Source organism: Anomaloglossus baeobatrachus, unplaced genomic scaffold (assembly GCF_048569485.1).
Source record: "Anomaloglossus baeobatrachus isolate aAnoBae1 unplaced genomic scaffold, aAnoBae1.hap1 Scaffold_3614, whole genome shotgun sequence".
NCBI lineage: Eukaryota > Metazoa > Chordata > Amphibia > Anura > Aromobatidae > Anomaloglossus > Anomaloglossus baeobatrachus.
The window spans coordinates 25,885-50,076 of NW_027442968.1; the positions used below are offsets into that span (position 1 = coordinate 25,885).

The window sequence follows — 24,192 nt, forward strand, 5'->3', positions numbered from 1 at the left end:
AGTCTGAAGCCTGAGCACAGCACAGAGGGAGGGGATGGCGCCCCCTGCAGTCTATAGCCTGAGCACAGCACAGAGGGAGGGGATGGCGCCCCCTGCAGTCTATAGCCTGAGCACAGCACAGAGGGAGGGGATGGCGCCCCCTGCAGTCTATAGCCTGAGCACAGCACAGAGGGAGGGGATGGCGCCCCCTGCAGTCTGAAGCCTGAGCACAGCACAGAGGGAGGGGATGGCGCCCCCTGCAGTCTATAGCCTGAGCACAGCACAGAGGGAGGGGATGGCGCCCCCTGCAGTCTGAAGCCTGAGCACAGCACAGAGGGAGGGGATGGCGCCCCCTGCAGTCTATAGCCTGAGCATAGTGACAGGCAGCCCTAAATGTCTGTGTTTTGCTTTAACATTGGAATGTTGGCAGCTGCAGAGTATCCTGGAGCCTTCCTGGGGGTGGAGATAATATCAGGACTAAGGTTATCAGGAGAGCAGCAGCAGCGCCAAACCTGCCTGCAGAGAACTGCTCATAGGGTGCACTCCACCGCGCCCACCGCCGCCTCCACCGCACACACACCGCCGCCTCCACCGCACACACACCGCCGCCTCCACCGCACACACCGCCGCCTCCACCGCGCACACACCGCCGCCTCCACCGCGCACACACCGCCGCCTCCACCGCGCACACACCGCCGCCTCCACCGCGCACACACCGCTGCCTCCTCCGCACACACCGCCGCCTCCACCGCGCACACACCGCCTCCACCGCCGCGCGCACACACTGTTGCCTCCTCCGCCGCGCGCACACACTGTTGCCTCCTCCGCCGCGCGCACACACTGTTGCCTCCTCCGCCGCGCGCACACACCGCCGCCTCCACCATCATCATGTCTGTGGAGCCCTACGTCCTTCTCAGCGATGGTCACAGAATCCCCGTTGTTGGGTTTGGGACATTCGCCCCTGAAAAGGTAAGTGGGGGCAAAGGTCATCTACTAAAGCTGAACCCAAACTCCCGGGACCTGTGCACTCTCTAGTATTGGGCATCTTAAATTCTAGGTGTCATCGGTCTCCAGTTACTAGAACTGAAGAGTCCTTGGTTCTGGCTAATACAAAGCAAATTCATAGCTAGAGTCTTCCACTATATGACTGGCACTGTTATGGAGGCACTGTGCAGCTGATACTATTATGGAGGCACTGTGCAGCTGATACTATTATAGGGGGCACTGTGCAGCTGATACTATTATAGGGGGCACTGTGCAGCTGATACTATTATAGGGGGCACTGTGCAGCTGATACTATTATAGGGGGCACTGTGCAGCTGGTACTATTATGGGGCACTGTGCAGCTGGTACTATTATGGGGGCACTGTGCAGCTGATACTATTATGGGGGCACTGTGCAGCTGGTACTATTATGGGGGCATTGTGCAGCTGGTACTATTATGGGGGCATTGTGCAGCTGGTACTATTATGGGGGCACTGTGCAGCTGGCACTACTATGGGGGCATTGTGCAGCTGGTACTATTATGGGGGCACTGTGCAGCTGGCACTGTTATGGGGGCACTGTGCAGCTGGCACTGTTATGGGGGCACTGTGCAGCTGGCACTGTTATGGGGGCACTGTGCAGCTGGCACTGTTATGGGGGCACTGTGCAGCTGGCACTGTGTGCTTAGTGCTGGTATACAGGGCACTGATATAGGGACACTATGGGTGGCACTGAAATGGGGCACTATGTGGTTGGCACTGTTAAGGAGAATTGTGCGGGTATTGTGTGGAGGGCACGGTTTTCTTGGTACTGTTATACAGGACACAGATGGGAGCATTTTGTGGATAATGTGAGCATGATCACACCTCTGACATCCATGTACCCTATGCTATGGGCACTATGTGTCTAGCACTATTGTGGGGGTGCACTGTGCAGTTGGCACTGTTATGGGGAGCATTGTTAGGTCATTTTTGGGATGCAGAGTGCTCCTATATGCAGGGGCTTCCCTCTGAGCTCTCCGGTGCCTGGATATGGCAGAGAATGGAGATCAGCGCCCCCTGATTTGGCACTGGAGAATGATGAGGCTGTGTCTCACCTGGACCCAAAGACCACCAGTGCTATACAGGTCACATGACTTCTTACATATTTTGCATTGAGCCCCTAATCTGAGCACTCTCACATTTTCAGAAAAGCATGTCCGAAGAAGCTACAAGGGTGGCCATTGCAGCCGGGTACCGCCACATTGACGGCGCCTACTTGTACGGCAATGAGGAAGACGTTGGCCGCGCCATTAAGGAGAAGATCGCAGACGGGACCATAACAAGAGAAGATCTGTTCCAAACTGGAAAAGTAAGACCTTAACAAAAATCAGGTGCAGCCTCCACACTATCAGAAGCGAGACAGACAAATGGTAAAATTCTGTCTGCTTTCAGCCACCACTAGGGGGAGCTCACTGTATCTGAATATACACAACTCCCATATAACTCAATGGGAACCACCACTAGGGGGAGCTCAGTGCATCTGAATATACACAACTCCCATATAACTCAATGGGAACCACCACTAGGGGGAGCTCAGTGCATCTGAATATACACAACTCCCATATAACTCAATGGGAACCACCACTAGGGGGAGCTCAGTGCATCTGAATATACACAACTCCCATATAACTCAATGGGAACCACCACTAGGGGGAGCTCACTGTATCTGAATATACACAACTCCCATATAACTCAGAGGGAACCACCACTAGGGGGAGCTCAGTGCATCTGAATATACACAACTCCCATATAACTCAATGGGAACCACCACTAGGGGGAGCTCAGTGCATTTGAATATACACAACTGCCATATGACTCAATGGGAACCACCACTAGGGGGAGCTCACTGCATATACAACTCCCATATAATGCAATGGGAGACACCACTAGAGGGAGCTCACTACACATGAATATATACAACTCCTATATTACTCAATGGAAATCATCGCTAGTGGGAGCTCATTGCATAGAAATATATACAGTTCTCACAGAATTCAACGGGAGCCACCACTAGGGGGAGCTCACTGTATATAAATATATACAGCTCCCATAGAACTTAATGGGAACCATCACTAGGGGGAGCGGGTTGCAAAGAACTATATGCAGCTCCCATAGAATTCAATAGAAACCATCACAAGGGGGGCGCTCACTTGATTTGAATATATACAAGTACCATAGCACTCAATGGGAACCGCCATCAAGGGGACCTCACTGCATAGAACTATATACAGCGCCCATAGAATACAATGCAAACCATCACTAGGGGAGCTCAATTGATATCAATATATACAACTTCTATAGAATTCAATGGGGGCCACCACTAGGTGGAGCTCATTGCATGTGATTTTATACAGCTGCCATAGAATTCAGTGAGAACCACTAGGGGGCGCTCACAGCTCGAAAATAATTCTGAATCAATATATGTAATAATAATCTTTCTATTTCTATAGCGCCAACATATTCCGCAGCGTTGTACAATTCAGAGGTTGATATGCAAACGAAACAGCTTTAGAAGGTTACAATGATTAGAGAAAAATAGTCAACCCTGCTCACAAGAGCTTACAATCTACAATTGGGCGGGGGTTGGGGGGGGGGGGGCAAGGTGCAGGTGCTTAATTACAATGACAATCCAGCCACCTCGAAGAAATGGGGATAGACAAAGGCTGCAGTTTGACAGAAAGTTAAGTGTATTTTTCGGATTATAAGACGGACCTTTCCTCCCAAAAATTTGGGGTGCGTCTTAAAATCTGGGGGGGGAAGCAGCGTCTGTGCAGCTCTGTGTGCGGGTGGCCGGGTGCGTGCGGGCAGCAGGATGCGTGTCGCTGGGTGCCTGTCGGGGCCGGCTGCCTCTCTGTCCAGGCTGCCTCTCTGTGCGAGCGAGCGGGTGGCTGTGCGGACTGCGGGGGCTGTACGGCGAGTGTTCCAGACTGTCCGCGGTCCCGGTTTGAAATGATGGCGCCGGGAGTCAGCGCGTGCGCAGATGGAGCCCTTGGATGAGAGCTCCATCTGCGCACACGCCGCTCCAGGCACCATCATTTGAACCGGGACTGCGGACACTCATCTCACTGGCCTGCTCCACCACTGACCCGCTGCTGTCACTGACCCACCGCCGCTGACACTGTCACGGACCCACCGCCGCTGACTGACACCACGGACCCACCGCCGCTGCTAGCATAGCCTGTGCCTCCTGTGACTCCGCTCCACCACCACTGCCACCCACCTCCGGTAAGACAACACCGGAGTATAAGACATTTTTATTTTTTTTTTTTTTTACCTTATTTTATCTCAAAATTTGGGGTGCATCTTATAAAACGAAAAAAAAACCCGGTATGTTCTGAGAAGTCGTGGAGGGACTCTATGAATTGAATTCGATTATGGAGTGTGATAGGCCATCCTAAGAAGATGTGTTTTTAGGGAGCGTCATAAGGTGAGTAAGGCTGGAAACACATCTATGCGAGTAAAATCGGTCCGACTGGGCTGAAAAAAACTCGGCTGATTTTAGTTCACGTTAGGTGCGAGTGCAACGCAAGTGCGATGCTATTTCTGAATAAATGAATGATTTTACTAGCGTGTGTAATGCGTGTGTAATGCATATTTTTTACTATGTCATCTGCCATTCAGCGCTGCTACATGGCCGCTGACAGCAGACACAGACAGCCATGTAGCAGAGGTGAATGGCAGATGACAGCAGACACAGACAGAGCCGCACAATCAGAATGAACTCGGGTGAACTTCCCCCGACTTCACTGTCATGCTGCGGCTCTGTCTGTGCCGCGTCCTGATTAGCGGTCACCAGTGAAGGGCTCACCGGTGACCACTAATCCCCCGAGTGACTGAAGTTAGCAGCCCTCTCTCATACTCACCGATCCCCGGCGCCGCGCTGCACGGCTTTCTCACTGCTCCGGCGGCTTTTACTATTTTGAAAAAGCCGGCCGCTCATTAAACAATCTCGTATTCCCTGCTTTCCCCGCCCACAGGCGCCTATGATTGGTTGCAGTGAGACACGCCCCCACGCTGAGTGACAGGTGTCACACTGCACCCAATCACAGCAGCCGGTGGGCGTGTCTATACTGTGCAGTGAAATAAATAAATAAATAATTAAAAAAAATGGCGTGCGGTCCCCCCAAATTTTAATACCAGCCAGATAAAGCCATACGGCTGAAGGCTGGTATTCTCAGGATGGGGAGCTCCACGTTATGGGGAGCCCCCCAGCCTAACAATATCAGCCAGCAGCCGCCCAGAATTGCCGCATACATTATATGCGACCGTTCTGGGACTGTACCCGGCTCTTCCCGATTTACCCTGGTGCGTTGGCAAATCGGGGTAATAAGGAGTTAATGGCAGCCCATAGCTGCCACTAAATCCTAGATTAATCATGTCAGGCGTCTATGAGACACCCTCCATGATTAATCTGTAAATTACAGTAAATAAACACACACACCCGAAAAATCCTTTATTAGAAATAAAAAACACAAACATATATACCCTCATTACCAATTTAATCAGCCCCAAAAAGCCCTCCATGTCCGGCGTACTCCACGGACCTCCAGTGTCGCTTCCAGCATGAAGGTGACAGGAGCTGCAGAAGACACCGCCGCTCCGGTCACCTCCACGCAGCAACTGAGGTGAGTATAGCGATCAGCTGAGCTGTCACTGAGGTTACCCGCGGCCACCACTGGATCCAGTGACAGCGGGTAACCTCAGTGACACCTCAGCAGATCGCGCTACTCACCTCAGTTGCTGCTTGGAGGTGACCGGAGCGGCTGTGTATTCTGCTGCTCCTGTCACCTTCATGCTGGAAGCGACGCTGGAGGTCCGTGGAGTACGCCGGACATGGAGGGCTTTTTGGGGCTGAAAGTGGTGAACCAGGGTATATGTTTGTGTTTTTTATTTCTAATAAAGGATTTTTTCGTGTGTGTGTGTGTTTATTTACTGTAACTTACAGATTAATCATGGAGGGTGTCTCATAGACGCCTGACATGATTAATCTAGGATTTAGTGGCAGCAACCAATCATAGGCGCCTGTGGGCGGGGAAAGCAGGGAATACGAGATTGTTTAATGAGCGGCCGGCTTTTTCAAAATAGTAAAAGCCGCCGCAGTAGTGAGAAAGCCTTGCAGCGCCGGGGAACGGTGAGTATGAGAGAGGAGGGGAAAATGACCGACAGACTGTGAGAGAGGGACAGAGATAGTGACGAACCAACAGAGAGAGAATAGAGACCGAGAGGGAGAGACCGACTGACAGAGAATAGTGATTGACAGACATTGGGAGACATCGCTCGTTTCCAGTGTTTTAGGAAACATGCGAGAAATGTATTTAGAAAATCGGATGTCACTAGGATGGTGTGAGTGCCGTCCCGTGACATCCGATTTTTTTACACGCTCCCATAGACTTGCATTGGAGAAACTCGCAGTAGAAACTCGCAAAAAAGCAGCATGCTGCGATTTTTTTTCTCAGTCCGATTCGGACTGAGAAAAAAATCGCAGATGAGAGCTGAATCATTGACTAACGTGTCCGATTTCAATGCGAGTTTTTCTCACATTCCTCTACTGCGAGAAACTCGCAAGTGAGAAGCAGCCCTAAGTTGTGGTTCGTCCTAGTTTTCTTGGGGTAGAGCATTCCAGAAGATTGGTGCAGCTCGGGAGAAGTTTTGGATCTGGGAGTGGGAGGTTCGGATTAGTGTGGAATCATGGATGATAGTTGAAAGTCATTTCTTGAGAGTAAAGAATGGGTAGGGTGATAGACAGAGATGAGGTTGGAGGTGTAGAGGGGTGCCGCACTGTGGAGAGCTTTGTGGGTGATAGTGATGAGGTTGGAGGTGTAGAGGGGTGCCGCACTGTGGAGAGCTTTATGGTGATAGTGATGAGGTTGGAGGTGTAGAGGGGTGCCGCACTGTGGAGAGCTTTGTGGGTGATAGTGATGAGGTTGGAGGTGTAGAGGGGTGCCGCACTGTGGAGAGCTTTGTGGTGATAGTGATGAGGTTGGAGGTGTAGAGGGGTGCCGCACTGTGGAGAGCTTTGTGGGTGATAGTGATGAGGTTGGAGGTGTAGAGGGGTGCTGCACTGTGGAGAGCTTTATGGTGATAGTGATGAGGTTGGAGGTGTAGAGGGGTGCCGCACTGTGGAGAGCTTTATGGTGATAGTGATGAGGTTGGAGGTGTAGAGGGGTGCTGCACTGTGGAGAGCTTTATGGTGATAGTGATGAGGTTGGAGGTGTAGAGGGGTGCCGCACTGTGGAGAGCTTTATGGTGATAGTGATGAGGTTGGAGGTGTAGAGGGGTGCCGCACTGTGGAGAGCTTTGTGGGTGATAGTGATGAGGTTGGAGGTGTAGAGGGGTGCCGCACTGTGGAGAGCTTTATGGTGATAGTGATGAGGTTGGAGGTGTAGAGGGTGCCGCACTGTGGAGAGCTTTGTGGTGATAGTGATGAGGTTGGAGGTGTAGAGGGGTGCTGCACTGTGGAGAGCTTTATGGTGATAGTGATGAGGTTGGAGGTGTAGAGGGGTGCCGCACTGTGGAGAGCTTTATGGTGATAGTGATGAGGTTGGAGGTGTAGAGGGGTGCTGCACTGTGGAGAGCTTTATGGTGATAGTGATGAGGTTGGAGGTGTAGAGGGGTGCTGCACTGTGGAGAGCTTTATGGTGATAGTGATGAGGTTGGAGGTGTAGAGGGGTGCTGCACTGTGGAGAGCTTTATGGTGATAGTGATGAGGTTGGAGGTGTAGAGGGGTGCCGCACTGTGGAGAGCTTTGTGGGTGATAGTGATGAGGTTGGAGGTGTAGAGGGGTGCCGCACTGTGGAGAGCTTTGTGGGTGATAGTGATGAGGTTGGAGGTGTAGAGGGGTGCCGCACTGTGGAGAGCTTTGTGGGTGATAGTGATGAGATTGGAGGTGTAGAGGGGTGCTGCACTGTGGAGAGCTTTGTGGTGATAGTGATGAGGTTGGAGGTGTAGAGGGGTGCTGCACTGTGGAGAGCTTTATGGTGATAGTGATGAGGTTGGAGGTGTAGAGGGGTGCTGCACTGTGGAGAGCTTTATGGTGATAGTGATGAGGTTGGAGGTGTAGAGGGGTGCTGCACTGTGGAGAGCTTTGTGGTGATAGTGATGAGGTTGGAGGTGTAGAGGGGTGCCGCACTGTGGAGAGCTTTGTGGTGATAGAGAGGAGGGTGGAGATGTAGGGGGTGCTGTACTGTGGAGAGCTTTGTGGGTGATAGTGATGAGGTTGGAGGTGTAGAGGGGTGCCGCACTGTGGAGAGCTTTGTGGTGATAGTGATGAGGTTGGAGGTGTAGAGGGGTGCTGCACTGTGGAGAGCTTTATGGTGATAGTGATGAGGTTGGAGGTGTAGAGGGGTGCTGCACTGTGGAGAGCTTTATGGTGATAGTGATGAGGTTGGAGGTGTAGAGGGGTGCTGCACTGTGGAGAGCTTTATGGTGATAGTGATGAGGTTGGAGGTGTAGAGGGGTGCTGCACTGTGGAGAGCTTTATGGTGATAGTGATGAGGTTGGAGGTTGGTGGGTGCCGCACTGTGGAGAGCTTTGTGGTGATAGACAGAGAGGAGGGTGGAGATGTAGGGGGTGCTGCACTGTGGAGAGCTTTGTGGTGATAGACAGAGAGGAGGGTGGAGATGTAGGGGGTGCTGCACTGTGGAGAGCTTTGTGGTGATAGACAGAGAGGAGGGTGGAGATGTAGGGGGTGCCGCACTGTGGAGAGCTTTGTGGTGATAGACAGAGAGGAGGGTGGAGATGTAGGGGGTGCCGCACTGTGGAGAGCTTTGTGGTGATAGAGAGGAGGGTGGAGATGTAGGGGGTGCTGTACTGTGGAGAGCTTTGTGGGTGATAGTGATGAGGTTGGAGGTGTAGAGGGGTGCCGCACTGTGGAGAGCTTTGTGGTGATAGTGATGAGGTTGGAGGTGTAGAGGGGTGCTGCACTGTGGAGAGCTTTATGGTGATAGTGATGAGGTTGGAGGTGTAGAGGGGTGCCGCACTGTGGAGAGCTTTGTGGTGATAGACAGAGAGGAGGGTGGAGATGTAGGGGGGGCTGCACTGTGGAGAGCTTTGTGGTGATAGACAGAGAGGAGGGTGGAGATGTAGGGGGTGCTGCACTGTGGAGAGCTTTGTGGTGATAGACAGAGAGGAGGGTGGAGATGTAGGGGGTGCTGCACTGTGGAGAGCTTTGTGGTGATAGACAGAGAGGAGGGTGGAGATGTAGGGGGTGCCGCACTGTGGAGAGCTTTGTGGTGATAGAGAGGAGGGTGGAGATGTAGGGGGTGCTGTACTGTGGAGAGCTTTATGGTGATAGTGATGAGGTTGGAGGTGTAGAGGGGTGCTGCACTGTGGAGAGCTTTATGGTGATAGTGATGAGGTTGGAGGTGTAGAGGGGTGCTGCACTGTGGAGAGCTTTGTGGTGATAGTGATGAGGTTGGAGGTGTAGAGGGGTGCCGCACTGTGGAGAGCTTTGTGGTGATAGAGAGGAGGGTGGAGATGTAGGGGGTGCTGTACTGTGGAGAGCTTTGTGGGTGATAGTGATGAGGTTGGAGGTGTAGAGGGGTGCCGCACTGTGGAGAGCTTTGTGGTGATAGTGATGAGGTTGGAGGTGTAGAGGGGTGCTGCACTGTGGAGAGCTTTATGGTGATAGTGATGAGGTTGGAGGTGTAGAGGGGTGCTGCACTGTGGAGAGCTTTATGGTGATAGTGATGAGGTTGGAGGTGTAGAGGGGTGCTGCACTGTGGAGAGCTTTATGGTGATAGTGATGAGGTTGGAGGTGTAGAGGGGTGCTGCACTGTGGAGAGCTTTATGGTGATAGTGATGAGGTTGGAGGTGTAGAGGGGTGCCGCACTGTGGAGAGCTTTGTGGTGATAGTGATGAGGTTGGATGTGTAGAGGGGTGCTGCACTGTGGAGAGCCTTGTGGTGATAGTGATGAGGTTGGAGGTGTAGAGGGGTGCTGCACTGTGGAGAGCTTTATGGTGATAGTGATGAGGTTGGAGGTGTAGAGGGGTGCCGCACTGTGGAGAGCTTTGTGGTGATAGTGATGAGGTTGGATGTGTAGAGGGGTGCTGCACTGTGGAGAGCCTTGTGGTGATAGTGATGAGGTTGGAGGTGTAGAGGGGTGCTGCACTGTGGAGAGCTTTGTGGTGATAGAGAGGAGGGTGGAGATGTAGGGGGTGCCGCACTGTGGAGAGCTTTGTGGTGATAGTGATGAGGTTGGAGGTTGGTGGGTGCCGCACTGTGGAGAGCTTTGTGGTGATAGACAGAGAGGAGGGTGGAGATGTAGGGGGTGCCGCACTGTGGAGAGCTTTGTGGTGATAGACAGAGAGGAGGGTGGAGATGTAGGGGGGGGGCCGCACTGTGGAGAGCTTTGTGGTGATAGACAGAGAGGAGGGTGGAGATGTAGGAGGGTGCCGCACTGTGGAGAAATTTGTGGTGATAGACAGAGATGAGGGTGGAGATGTAGGGGGGTGCCGCACTGTGGAGAAATTTGTGGGTGAGAACAAGCAATTTGAATTGGATCCTGTGATATATGGGCAGCCAGTGCAATGACTGGCACAGAGCAGAGGCATCCGAGAGTAGCGGTTAGCCAGATAGGTGACCCTGGCTGCTGCATAAAGGATGGACTGTAGAGGAGAGAGTCTAGTTAGGGGAGACCAATTAATAGAGAATTACAGTAGCCAAGGCGAGAGTGGATCAGGGCCACGGTGAGGGGTTTTGTAGTTTCCGTGAGAAAGGGGCGGTTTCTAGAGATGTTATTTAGGTGCAAGAGGCAGGTGCGGGCAAGAGATTGTATGTGGGAGGTGAAGGAGAGATCAGTGTCAAGTATAACCCCCAGACAGCGGGCTTGCGGCCTAGGAGTTATTATGGTGCCACACGGGAGGGAGATGTCAGGTTTGCGGGGATTAGTAGATGGAGGGAGGAGAAGTTTAGTTTTGGAAAGGTTAAGTTTCAGATAGAGAGCAGACAGCCATTGGTGTTCTGTAGAACAGCGGGGGGGAGGTCAGGGGATGAGGTGTATAGCTGTGTGTCATCAGCATAAAGATGGTACTGGAAGCAAGATCTGCTGATGGTTTGTCCAATTGGGGCAGTGTAGAGGGAGAAAAGAAGAGGGCCGAGGACTGAGCTTTGAGGGACCCCAACAGTGATAGGAAGAGAAGATGTGGAGCCAGCAAATTATACAATAAAGTCAGAAAGATTGGAAGAGAACCTGGAGAGAGTGGTCCGAGAGCATGGAGGAGAACCTGGTGCGAGTGGTCCAAGAGATAGGAGGAGAACCTGGTGAGAGTGGTCCAAGAGATAGGAGGAGAACCTGGTGAGAGCGGTCCAAGAGATAGGAGGAGAACCTGGTGAGAGCGGTCCGAGAGGAAGGAGGAGAACCAGGAGAGAGCAGTCCGAGAGGAAGGAGGAGAACCAGGAGAGAGCGGTCCGAGAGGAAGGAGGAGAACCAGGAGAGAGCGGTCCGAGAGGAAGGAGGAGAACCAGGAGAGAGCGGTCCGAGAGGAAGGAGGAGAACCAGGAGAGAGCGGTCCGAGAGGAAGGAGGAGAACCAGGAGAGAGCGGCGGTCCGAGAGGAAGGAGGAGAACCAGGAGAGAGCGGCGGTCCGAGAGGAAGGAGGAGAACCAGGAGAGAGCGGCGGTCCGAGAGGAAGGAGGAGAACCAGGAGAGAGCGGCGGTCCGAGAGGAAGGAGGAGAACCAGGAGAGAGCGGTCCGAGAGGAAGGAGGAGAACCAGGAGAGAGTGGTCAGAGAGGAAGGAGGAGAACCAGGAGAGAGTGGTCCGAGAGGAAGGAGGAGAACCAGGAGAGAGCGGTCCGAGAGGAAGGAGGAGAACCAGGAGAGAGCGGTCCGAGAGGAAGGAGGAGAACCAGGAGAGAGCGGTCCGAGAGGAAGGAGGAGAACCAGGAGAGAGCGGTCCGAGAGGAAGGAGGAGAACCAGGAGAGAGCGGTCCGAGAGGAAGGAGGAGAACCAGGAGAGAGCGGTCCGAGAGGAAGGAGGAGAACCAGGAGAGAGCGGTCCGAGAGGAAGGAGGAGAACCAGGAGAGTACGTTGCCCTTTAGGCCGATAGAATGGAGCATAGAGAAGGAGATGCTGGTCAACAGTGTTGAAGGCTGCAGATGTTACGCCCTGCACTAGCCAGGTAGTCGCAAACATAACGTCACACACTCCCCCTCCACTGGATAGTCAACACCAATCAAACAAAATCCTTGTTGCCTCCTCCAGGGTCTGATGTCCACACCAGGTGGGGCGGAGCCAGGCGGTTGGCCACACCCACCGAGGAGTTCACAGGCCTGGAGGCGGGAAAAAGCGGTAGATTCAGTTTGGAGTTGGAAGTGAGAGGAGAGAAACTGCTAGTGTCTGGGTCGGAGCCCAGGCACTGTCAGCAAGGTCGGCAGACGGTGGTGGCCGTCTGCAGGAGGTGGTACAAGTCAGCGGAACCATAGGACCGGGGACGGGCGGTGGCCCGCCGGCACCGAGCCGGGGAACAGAGTTGTACCACGCACAAAGGCAGGGCCATCAGACCCCAACCAGGCTCGGAGCCGCCGACAACGGTCGAATCAGATAGTGACCGGAACCCCTGGAGTTCCCTAACACCCAAGACCCGACAGAAGGCAACCGTCCACACAGTGAGGATAAAAAGCCACCGCCATAGGCTAGAGATCCAAGGGCCAGCGCCTGCGGGCAAAACTGGCTCCTTCAGTACATATACGCCAGGGAGCGGACTACCGTTGGGAAACCATCGGAGTCAATACATACACAATGGTGCGGGGAGAGCAAAGACACTGCCGCCGGCTGTGGGACCCGTCCATCCAGCTGTTTTGGTTTACCAGAGACTCTGTGAATCTGTGCCTGAGTGAGTACAACAGTGCCATCCGGCACCGCGCCGCCCCTGCAACCCTGCACCCCGGCCTTCCTGCCTCCCCGTATCACCATCCGGGCCCCGGGATCACCAACCCCTACCCACGGAGGGGGAACCAACATCCTAGCTGCTCCCTGCCATCGCTCCCGGGATCCCAGTCACCAGCAGCGGTGGTGCCCATTATCACCACGACCCGTGGGTGGCATCACGGATTATCTCCCCAAACAAACCACCCCCTTTTCACTCGTGGGCGAGGAGCGCTGCTCGAGTCCCCAGGTCCGGCCCACCGCTCGAGCCACCGAGCAGCAGCAGCCCCGGACCCGAGCGTAGCGAGCGCGGTCCCTCCGCTCGCGACACAGACAGGTCAAGAAGAATAAGCAGAAAGTAGTCACCATTAGGTTTTTCTGTCCAGAAGAGTGAGAGGAGAGGTTGCAGGTGAGGCGGGAATAGACCAAGTGCTCAAAGAGTTTAGAGCTGAAGGGGAGATTGGAGACTGGTCTGTAGTTGTTTGTGCAAGATGGGTCAAGAGAAGGTATTTTTAATAATGGCGTAATGATAGTGATTGAAGGAGGAGGGGAAGATATCAGAAGAGAGAGACCGATTGAAGATTTTAGTTAGGTGAGTGGTGACAACCGGAGAGAGACTGGAGTAGTTGTGAGGGGAAGGGATCAGTGGGGCAACTGATGGCATGAGAAGGGTGGAGCCTGGAGACTTCTTTTGTGACTGGGTCAAATCTAAAAAGTGAGCCAAACGGGATGTGGGTGGGATGGGAATCATGACGCTTGGTGGCTGGGAGCTGATCGTTTTTTTCTATTTTTTTTCTGTGAAATAGGGAGGGCAGATCATGAAGGTCTGTGATAGGTGTCTGTACTTTGGGACTGAGGAGGGAGTGAAAGGTGTCCAAAGAGCTTTTTTTGGATTGTTGGATAGTGAGGAGATAAGGGTGGTGAAGGTCTGATTGGCGAGGTGAAGGGCAGCGTTGTAGGTTCTCTCATGAATTTGTAGTGGATGAAGTTTTCTGGTGTGCGGGTTTTTCTCCAGAGACGTTCGGCACTCCTAGAGCATCGCTGGAGAAATCGAGTTTGTGATGTGACCCAGGGCTGTTTTACTCTGTGTTTGGAGGTTCAGAAGGTGAGGGGCGCTACTGGGTCTAGGGTTCTTCTGCGTGTGTAATTGTAGTGGTTTAAAGCCAGATCAGGACAGGAAAGTGAGGAGATAGGGGACAGTAATGAGTGTAGAGTCTGTAAGTGTTTGAGTGTCGATGGCCTGTAGGTTTCTGAATGTGTGCTGGGGTGGGCGAGGGTTTGTGAGTGTGACGGTGAGGATGTTGTGGTCAGAGAGGGGAAGAGATTGAGCAGAGGCGGACAAAGACCAGGTCAAGGGTGTTGCCATCTTCATGTGTCTCGGGATGTGAGCTGTGAGAGGCCAAGAGAGCTGGTTTGAGATTACAGATGGGGAGGAGAGGCTGTTCATGGGGATGTTAAAGTCTCCTAGGATGAGGGTTGGTAATTCTGAGGACATTAAGTCCGGCAGCCAGGCTGAGAAGTGGTCAAGGAACTGGGTGGGTGAGCCTGGTGTACGGTATATGACCACTACTCTGAGAGAGGGGATGGAAGAACCTGATGGTGTGAACCTCAAAAGGGAATGAGAGTGATGGAGCTGGGGGGATGACCTGGAAGGTGCACTTTGGGGACAGGAGTAAGCCGACTCCACCACCATGTCTGTTCTCGGGTCTCGGTGAATGGGAAAAGTGTAGGCCGCCGTGAAAAATAGCAGCAGGGGAAGCAGTATCAGAATCCTGATTCCAGGTTTCAGTGAGGGCTAGCAGATTTAGGCCCCTTTCACACATCAGTTTTTTTACCGTCAGTCACAATCCGTTGGCTCGACGGATCGTCGCAGATTGTGGAAAAACTGATGCGACGGATCCGTTTTTTGACGGATCCGTTTTTTTAAAAACTCCCAATGGGATGTTCCCAATTGCCTACTGAAAACCTATATATGCAGTGTTTTTACACCCCATCTTTGACCGGTTGTAGAGCAAGTGGCAAAAATGGAACATTGTAAAGATCTATGTGGATTTTACTTTTGAGGTGAATCGTTTGGAAGCGATCGTTCTTGAAAAGGACCGAGAAAGACAGCGTTACGGATACCATGGATGCCAAGGTTTTGGAACAATTTTAATATTTTTTTTAACTCACTTTTTTTTACATTTTTTTTCCAACAAAGTAGGAGCTACACAGCTCTTTATTGAAATACAAGGACAGTAATGAAAAATAAAAATGCTTGCCTGGACACTGCAACTCGCGCTGGCTGGACTCCTCTCGCGCTGGCTGGACTCCTCTCGCGCTGGCTGGACTCCTCTCGCGCTGGCTGGACTCCTCTCGCGCTGGCTGGACTCCTCTCGCGCTGGCTGGACTCCTCTCGCGCTGGCTGGACTCCTCTCGCGCTGGCTGGACTCCTCTCGCGCTGGCTGGACTCCTCTCGCGCTGGCTGGACTCCTCTCGCGCTGGCTGGACTCCTCTCGCGCTGGCTGCACTCCTCTCGCGCTGGCTGGCTTGCTGGGACATTTGATGAGTGAAGCCCTACCTGGCAGGTTTATGTACCTTTCCTAATTGGGGGCTGGCTGGCTAATTTTATACTAAATAATAAATTGGAGCATGCTCAGTTAAAAAACCCGGAATCCGTCTCCGGATTCCGTAATTTGACGGATGACGACGGATCCTGCGCCCATAGGCTTCCATTATACCAAATGACGGACGCTGACGGATCCGGATTGTGACGGATGAAATGTCATGAAATGCCATCCATCTCAATCCGTCGCTAATAAAAGTCGATGGGAAAAAAACGGATCCAGCGGTATCAGTCGCCGGATCCGTTTTTTTTTTTGTTTTTTCAAAATTCGACGGATTGTGACTGACGGCAAAAAACTGATGTGTGAAAGGGGCCTAAGAAAGTTATTGAGAAAGATGTTGTGGATGTAAGGAAGCTTGTCACATACAGACCGTGGATTCCAGAGGGCACAGTTATAAGAGGGAAGTGACGGTGTACAACTATTGTTAATGATGTTAGTAGGGTTTCTATGAGAGGTGGGGGAGGGGGTAAAGTTGGCAACGGGTGGATCGGGATTAGGAGAGATGTCGCCTGGAAGAAGCAGCAGTAAGAGGAGATAGTTTTTAGAGCTGTGACATGGCTTATTACAAGGTAATATCTACAACTCCCTTATAAAAATTAAAATACGAGCCACCACTAGGGGGAGCGCACCGCATATGAAAATAAATATAAAATTCCTAAAGATTTAATTGATAACCACCACTAGGGGGAGCTCACTGCTTAGAAATGTATACTTCTCCTATAGAATACAATGGAAACTATCATTGGGGGCGCTCACTTCATGGGAATATATACAGCTCTCATAGAATTCAGTGGGAGACACCATTAGGGGGAGCTCACTGTATATGACTATTTACAACTCACATAGAAGTTAATGGGATCTCACTGCGTATGAATTAGTAATTCCGGATATTTTGTGTTGTTAGCTATGGAGCACTTTTCACTCACCGGATCTGGTGCGCCCGGCTTTGGAGAGATCCCTAAAAGCCCTGCAGATGGATTACCTTGATCTTTTCCTCATTCATGTTCCTGTGGATCTGAAGGTGAGGTGGTATTTTTTTTTTTTTTTTTTTTTTTTTATCTCCGTTTTTGGGATTGTTCGGGGCGTTTGGCTCCGTGATGTGTATATACACCAGGGATCAAAATTAGAGAACACTGTCTGATCTGATGTTTTTTCCCAAAAAATGTAATCTCCATTGATGACCATGCTCCGGTTTTGTGTGAGGTGTGCACCATGCCACTAGACCAGGGTAAGGGGTGCACCGTGCCACTAGACCAGGGTAAGGGGTGCACCGTGCCACTAGACCAGGGTAAGGGGTGCACCGTGCCACTAGACCAGGGTAAGGGGTGCACCGTGCCACTAGACCAGGGTAAGGGGTGCACCGTGCCACTAGACCAGGGTAAGGGGTGCACTGTGCCACTAGACCAGGGTAAGGGGTGCACCGTGCCACTAGACCAGGGTAAGGGGCGCACCGTGCCACTAGAGCAGGGTAAGGGGGGCACCATGCCACTAAAGCAGGGTAAGGGGGGCACCATGCCACTAGAACAGGGTAAGGGGGGTGCACCGTGCCACTAGAGCAGGGTAAGGGGTGCACCGTGCCACTAGAGCAGGGTAAGGGGCGCACCGTGCCACTAGAGCAGGGTAAGGGGCGCACCGTGCCACTAGAGCAGGGTAAGGGGGGGGGACCATGCCACTAGAACAGGGTTTTGCAAAAGTTTAACAATCTAAATCCTTTATTTTGCCCCAAACATGATGCTGATAATTAGAGAGCAGCAATGACTGTAGCACAGAGAGAGATCAGTAAATGTTCTGCAGGTAACAGTCACAATCAGTAGGACGTGCAGCGGCTGTCGCTGTGAATAATATCAGCACATCTGCGGCCACAGGGCATCACCAGTCTCTCACACTGCTCTGGTGGGATTTTGGCCCACTCTTCTTCCAGTCTCTTCCACGGTTCTTTGACTGTTGTGGGTTTCTTGGCCATAACTTTGTCACCAATGATTTTCCAGAGGTTTTCTATTGGGTTCAGATCAGAACTCTGGGCTGTGGCTATTTCATAGTTTCCGGGATCTACTTTCCCCGTTTTGATGTGTTACAGGGGGCATTGTCCTGCATGAAAATTGCTGCTGATTGAGTACACTAATAAGGAGGCGCGTGTTGTGCAGAAGGGTCTGATCCACACTTGCAGTCACTCTGTCATGTAGCTGTATGAGAGGTCCAACTCCTGCTGTAGAAAACATTCCCCAAACCATGACCCTTCCTCCAGCGCCGCTCACTGACTTCTTTAAGTTCAGTCTTTCTCCAATTTGTCAACGAACATAATGTTTGCCATCAGATCCAAATAAATTAGACTTGCTTTCATCACTACAATGACCTGTGGATACTTCTCCTCTGTCCACACAACATGCTCCTCACCAAAGGTGAGTCTAGACTTGTGATTCCTGCTAATGAGAGGTTTGGTCACTGCAGAGTGGGCTTTCAGTCCAAATGCTCTTACACGTCGTGACCCTGTATAATGAGACCGATCCTTACCCTGTTCAGTGCTGAACTGGCAGCAATTCCAGCTGCAGTGTAGAAACGATTACCCATGCAGATTCTCCGCATTATCCTGTCCTCTCTTGCATTTGTCTTTCGAGGGCGACCAGCCTTATTGAGGGACTTGATAGTTTGTGATGTTGTAAAGATGCAACATTCTCAAAAACTTGGAATGATCAACTTCTCTTGCTATGGCTGATAGGGCCAACCCTTTGGCCTTCATCTGGACAACCTGCTGCCGGAGGCTTTCAGTCAATTTGGAACGGCAAAGTCAGTGCAAACTGGAATGTTAGGCACCAATTACATAGGGATTGTCAGTTAATTAAGGAAATTAGCACCAATAACTTGCAGGGATCTGAAAGTGTTCTCTAATTTTGATCCGTGTCTTTTTAATTTCTCTCATTTACATTTTTTATTTTGTGCTTTACAATGAATTCAATTTATGAAATAAGTGAAAATCCTGCGAGTTTCCTCATGTTAGGATATAATCACATAGGACGACACAAGGAGCGCAACATTTAGGAAATTGTGTGCTGTTCTCTAATTTTGATCTCCAGTGTATATATATTTTGCTACTGTCTGGCATTGCCCTTGAGTCTCGCCTGATAAGGGATGTTTCTGCAGAGCGGACAGCCACCACCAGGGGGAGCTAGTTGCTTATTATTATTTATCAATCCCTTTTGACCTTATTAGACGTGGTGTAAATATGTGTGTGGAGAGCTCCCCCTTGTGGCAGCTGAACGAAAGCATTGTCTGATACTGTTTTTGAGGTAGCCATACTATAGGACACACTTTTGGCAGTAATGTCTGTGCGGTCAGAGGCACTCTGCCAGGACTGCACATGGAAGGCTGTCTGCTGGTTATGGGGTAAGCCTCCTGCCAGTGTATAAGGAATGGAAGGTATCTGGTACTGTATATGGGGAGCACTATTATCACTGTGAATGGTGAGTATAGTGTATAGTAAGCACATTTCGGCACTGGTTATAGGGGCACTCTCCTGCCACTATATGGGTAAGTTCCTGTCTCTGTATGTGGGAGCCCTTTGGTGGCGCTGTTTATGGGGCACTCTCCTGCCTTTGTATATAGAAAAGCATGCTCCTGACACTGTATATGGGGGGCGATGTACTGACACTGTATATGGGGCACTTTCCAGCGCTGTGACCTTATTATTTATCTTTTTCCAGCCTGGAGAAGACATGTTACCTGTGGATGAGAATGGAAAATATCTGTATAATAACACAGACCTACGAGACACCTGGGAGGTGAGAGACGGTCGTGTATTCTATTACCGGCTAGTACATTATATACTATTACATTATATCATATCACTATGAAGCCTGACGTATTGGCGCCGTGCGGCTGAGCCCTGACGTGGTGGCGCCGTGCGGCTGAGCCCTGACGTGGTGGCGCCGTGCGGCTGAGCCCTGACGTGGTGGCGCCGTGCGGCTGAGCCCTGACGTGGTGGCGCCGTGCGGCTGGGCCCTGACGTGGCGGCGCCGTGCGGCTGGGCCCTGACGTGGCGGCGCCGTGCGGCTGGGCCCTGACGTGGCGGCGCCGTGCGGCTGGGCCCTGACGTGGCGGCGCCGTGCGGCTGGGCCCTGACGTGGCGGCGCCGTGCGGCTGGGCCCTGACGTGGCGGCGTCGTGCGGCTGGGCCCTGACGTGGCGGCGCCGTGCGGCTGGGCCCTGACGTGGCGGCGCCGTGCGACTGAGCGCTAAACGTCTCCACCTCTCACTCTTCCAGGCTATGGAGCGATGTAAGGACGCCGGGCTGGTGAAATCGATCGGCGTTTCCAACTTCAACCGCCGGCAGCTGGAGATGATCCTCAATAAGCCCGGACTGAAGCACAAGCCCGTCTGCAATCAGGTCAGGTCCGCTCACTGACCCCGCCATCATCATTATGTTCATGAATCAGGAGGCTCAGGATGTGCAGCACGCTGATGTAAGTGATCTCCGTCCGGTTTAGGTAGAGTGCCACCTATATCTGAACCAAAGCAAGATGCTGGAGTTCTGCAAGTCACAGGGCATCGCGCTGGTGGCGCATAGTGCATTGGGGTCCAGCCGAGATGAAACATGGGGGTGAGTATGGATCCGGGTGGGATAGAGGACACTGGTATAGGAACCCATTAATGTGTAGTCCTGTCTGCAGAATCGGTAAGGGCGCCCCTGTACTCCTGGAGGACCCGGTGCTGAATGCAATGGCCAATAATCTGGGCCGGACCCCTGCCCAGGTGGCCATGCGATACCTGCTACAGAGGGGGATTGTTGTCCTCGCCAAGAGCTTCACCCCCGCCAGGATCAAACAGAATTTACAGGTATTGGTGTCAGCAACATTGCTGCCCATGGATCGGCAGCACAAGCACTGGAAGCACTGGGCGTGTGCATTCTGGTATTACCCTGCAGGGGGCGACAGTGAGCAGATGACAGCTCCTCCCACATATATCTGAGATCCACCCTGAGGCACGGCGGGAGGGGGACGGTAATATAGGGGGGAGGGGGACGGTAATATAGGGGGGAGGGGGACGGTAATATAGCTGGAGTCGCTCCTTTCTGTGACCCCTCTGCTTTATTCTCAGGTTCTGGATTTCCAGCTCTCAGGAGATGATATGGCTTCTCTGGAAGGGCAGAATAAAAATTTGCGGTATGACTGCATTGAAATGTGAGTATCTGTGATGCCCGGCCCTGAACTGCTCTACCTGCAAAAGAAATGCCCGAGACACAGGCGTAGATCAGGAGCAAGAATAAACACTGTGGGGCGCCTGCACTTTTATGAAAAGGGAAATATTATACTATAATATAATGCTAAAATAGATGGTATCCCAATAATATTGCCATATAGTGCCCTAATAATACTGTCAGGAATGCACTAGTAATGTCGCCAAACAGTGCACCAATACAACTTTTTATATATAGTCATAATATCTCCATATAATGTCCTAATAATATTGCCAAATAATGTGCTAATAATATCGCCAAGTAGTATCCTAATAACATCGCCACATAGTGTCCTAATAGTATTGTCAAATAATGTCCTAATAATATCGCCATATAGTGTCCTAATAATATCACCATATAGTGTCCTAATAATATCACCATAAAGTGTCCTAATAATATCGCCATATAGTGTCCTAATAATATCGCCATATAGTGTCCTAATAATATCGCCATATAGTGTCCTAATAATATCGCCATATAGTGTCCTAATATGGCCATATACTGTCCTAATGATATTCCTAAAATGCCCCCTAATAATATTGCCAAATGGTAGTATACTAATATTGCCAGATAGTGAGCTATAAATATGGGCATACAATGCTTTAATAATATCAGTATTTAGTACTATAATAATATCGCTATACAGTGCTCTAATAGTGCCGCTTTACAGTACTTTATTCATATAATATCACCCTAATAAAATCATACTATAATGTCTTAATAATATCGCAATATAGTGCACTCCTAATATCCTGAAATAATGCCCTTTTAATATCGCCATATTGTACTATGATAATGTCGCTATATAGTGCCCTAATGCTACCGCCTTATAGTGCTTTTATTAATATAATCAAATATAACACTATCGCCATATAATGCCCTAACAATATTACCATATAATGTCCCAAATAATGCCTCCATATAGTGCTTTAATAATATCCCATATAATACCCTAATAATATGGCCATATAGTGCCATCATTACATAATGATCTACTGATATCGCCTCATATACAGTCATATGAAAAAGTTTGGGCACCCCTATTAATGTTAACCTTTTTTCTTTATAACAATTTGGGTTTTTGCTATTTCAGCTTCATATATCTAATAACTGATGGACTGAGTAATATTTCTGGATTGAAATGAGGTTTATTGTACTAACAGAAAATGTGCAATCCGCATTTAAACAAAATTTGACAGGTGCAAAAGTATGGGCACCCTTATCAATTTCTTGATTTGAACCCTCCTAACTACTTTTTACTGACTTACTAAAGCACTAAATTGGGTTTGTAACCTCATTGAGCTTTGAACTTCATAGGCAGGTGTATCCAATCATGAGAAAAGGTATTTAAGGTGGCCACTTGCAAGTTGTTCTCCTATTTGAATCTCCTATGAAGAGTGGCATCATGGGCTCCTCCAAACAACTCTCAAATGATCTGAAAACAAAGATTATTCAACAAAGTTGTTCAGGGGAAGGTACAAAAAGTTGTCTCAGATATTTACACTGTCAGTTTCCACTGTGAGGAACATAGTAAGGAAATGGAAGAACACAGGCACAGTTCTTGTTAAGCCCAGAAGTGGCAGGCCAAGAAAAATATCAGAAAGGCAGAGAAGAAGAATGGTGAGAACAGTCAAGGACAATCCACAGACCACCTCCAAAGACCTGCAGCATCATCTTGCTGCAGATGGTGTCACTGTGCTTCGATCAACAATACAGCGCACGTTGCACAAGGTACAGCTGTATGGGAGAGTGATGCGAAAGAAGCTGTTTCTGCAAGCACGCCACAACAGGAGTCGCCTGAGGTATGCAAAAGCACATTTGGACAAGCCAGTTACATTTTGGAAGAAGGTCCTGTGGACTGATGAAACAAAGATTGAGTTGTTTGGTCATATATAAAGGCGTTATGCATGGAGGCAAAAAAACCACGGCATTCCAAGAAAAGCACTTGCTACCCACAGTAATATTTGGTGGAGGTTCCATCATGCTTTGGGGCTGTGTGGCCAATGCCGGCACCGGGAATCTTAAAGTTGAGGGTCGCATGGATTCAACTCAGTATCAGCAGATTCTTGACAATAATGTGCAAGAATCAGTGACGAAGTTGAAGTTACGCAGGGGATGGATATTTCAGCAAGACAATGATCCAAAACACCGCTCCAAATCTACTCAGGCATTCATGCAGAGGAACAATTACAATGTTCTGGAATGGCCATCCCAGTCCCCAGACCTGAATATCATTGAAAATCTGTGGGATGATGTGAAGCGGCTGTCCATGCTCGGCGACCATCAAACCTAACTGAACTGGAATTGTTTTGTAAACAGGAATGGGGAAATCTACCTTCATCCAGGATTCAGGAACTCATTAACAGCTACAGGAAGCGACTAGAGGCTAGGATTTCTGCAAAAGGAGGATCTACAAAATATTAATGTCACTTTTATGTTGAGGTGCCCATACTTTTGCACAGGTGAAATTTTGTTTAAATGCGGATTGCACATTTTCTGTTAGTACAATAAACCTCATTTCAATCCAGAAATATTACTCAGTCCATCAGTTATTAGATATATGAAACTGAAATAGCAAAAACCCAAATTGTTATAAAGAAAAAAGGTTACCATTAATAGGGGTGCCCAAACTTTTTCATATGACTGTAATGGCTTAATAATAGCACCATATAGCAATACTGCCAAGTAGAGTCTTAATATTGCCATATAGTGATAACATCGCCATATGGTGCCCAAATAATATGGTCAAATCACTATGCGCTGTTGTAATACCGTATATAGTGCTCTCTTAACCTTAATTTATCGCATATGTGGAGAGTTTTATCGGCCGTATTCGACTTAAATTATGAAACTTTTGTTAATGGGTAAAAACTATTAACGACGTAGTGTAGAAATCTACTAATACAGAGGGACAGCGCCCCCCGCAGGACACGGGTATATTAGCACCGGAGTGTCCGTCCTGTAGGAAAACCACCTACACGGTTATATCTGCTCATGTTCTATTCTTCTACACTAAATACATATAAAAGTTTTTTTACTTTTTGCATTTCTCCGTAGGTGGAAGGATCATCCGCAATACCCCTTCCATGACGAATATTAACTGGACAAATAAAATCTATTTCTCTACTCGCCCTCTTGTTTGTTCTCTCTTTTTTTTTTTTCCCTTAAAGGGCAACTCCACCTATAATCCTGGTTATACAGATCACATACAGAACAGGATGCATCTCCCATAACCACCACTAGGGAGAGCTCTTACTGACACTGATCCTATGGATGTAAGAAGGGCTGATTTGGGGGGCGGGGACTGGGGGGAGTGAGGAGTGACGTGGCCTCACTGGCTCTTCTGAAGCACCAGCAGAAATATCTACGGTCTAACATGCATTCCGGTTTGTTTCACATGTGTCTCTTTACTCCTTGTTTTCAAATGTGGCCATTTTTAGTTTTGCTGCCTTCAGCCTGAAATTGTAACGTGCACATTCCAATATA

At 50.2% G+C, this 24,192-nt stretch overlaps 1 protein-coding gene across 1 annotated transcript; it reads left to right on the forward strand.

The window, feature by feature from the left end:
- The first annotated feature begins 780 nt into the window (after positions 1 to 780).
- On the forward strand, positions 781 to 23,832 carry LOC142273413 (prostaglandin-E(2) 9-reductase-like). Its single transcript, XM_075332526.1, has 9 exons — positions 781 to 948; positions 2,152 to 2,313; positions 16,382 to 16,498; positions 19,176 to 19,253; positions 19,735 to 19,857; positions 19,958 to 20,070; positions 20,141 to 20,306; positions 20,568 to 20,650; positions 23,764 to 23,832. The coding sequence occupies exons 1-9, from the start codon at positions 868 to 870 to the stop codon at positions 23,804 to 23,806; spliced, it is 966 nt and encodes a 321-aa protein (XP_075188641.1). The 5' UTR covers positions 781 to 867; the 3' UTR covers positions 23,807 to 23,832.
- The last annotated feature ends 360 nt before the right edge of the window (positions 23,833 to 24,192 follow it).

Coding starts and splice junctions, on each gene's coding strand:
- LOC142273413 (XM_075332526.1), top strand. CDS start 868: ATGTCTGTGGAGCCCTACGTCCTTCTCAGCGATGGTCACAGAATCCCC. Junction 19,254..19,734: donor ACCTACGAGACACCTGGGAG/GTGAGAGACGGT, acceptor TCACTCTTCCAG/GCTATGGAGCGATGTAAGGA. Junction 20,307..20,567: donor GGATCAAACAGAATTTACAG/GTATTGGTGTCA, acceptor CTTTATTCTCAG/GTTCTGGATTTCCAGCTCTC.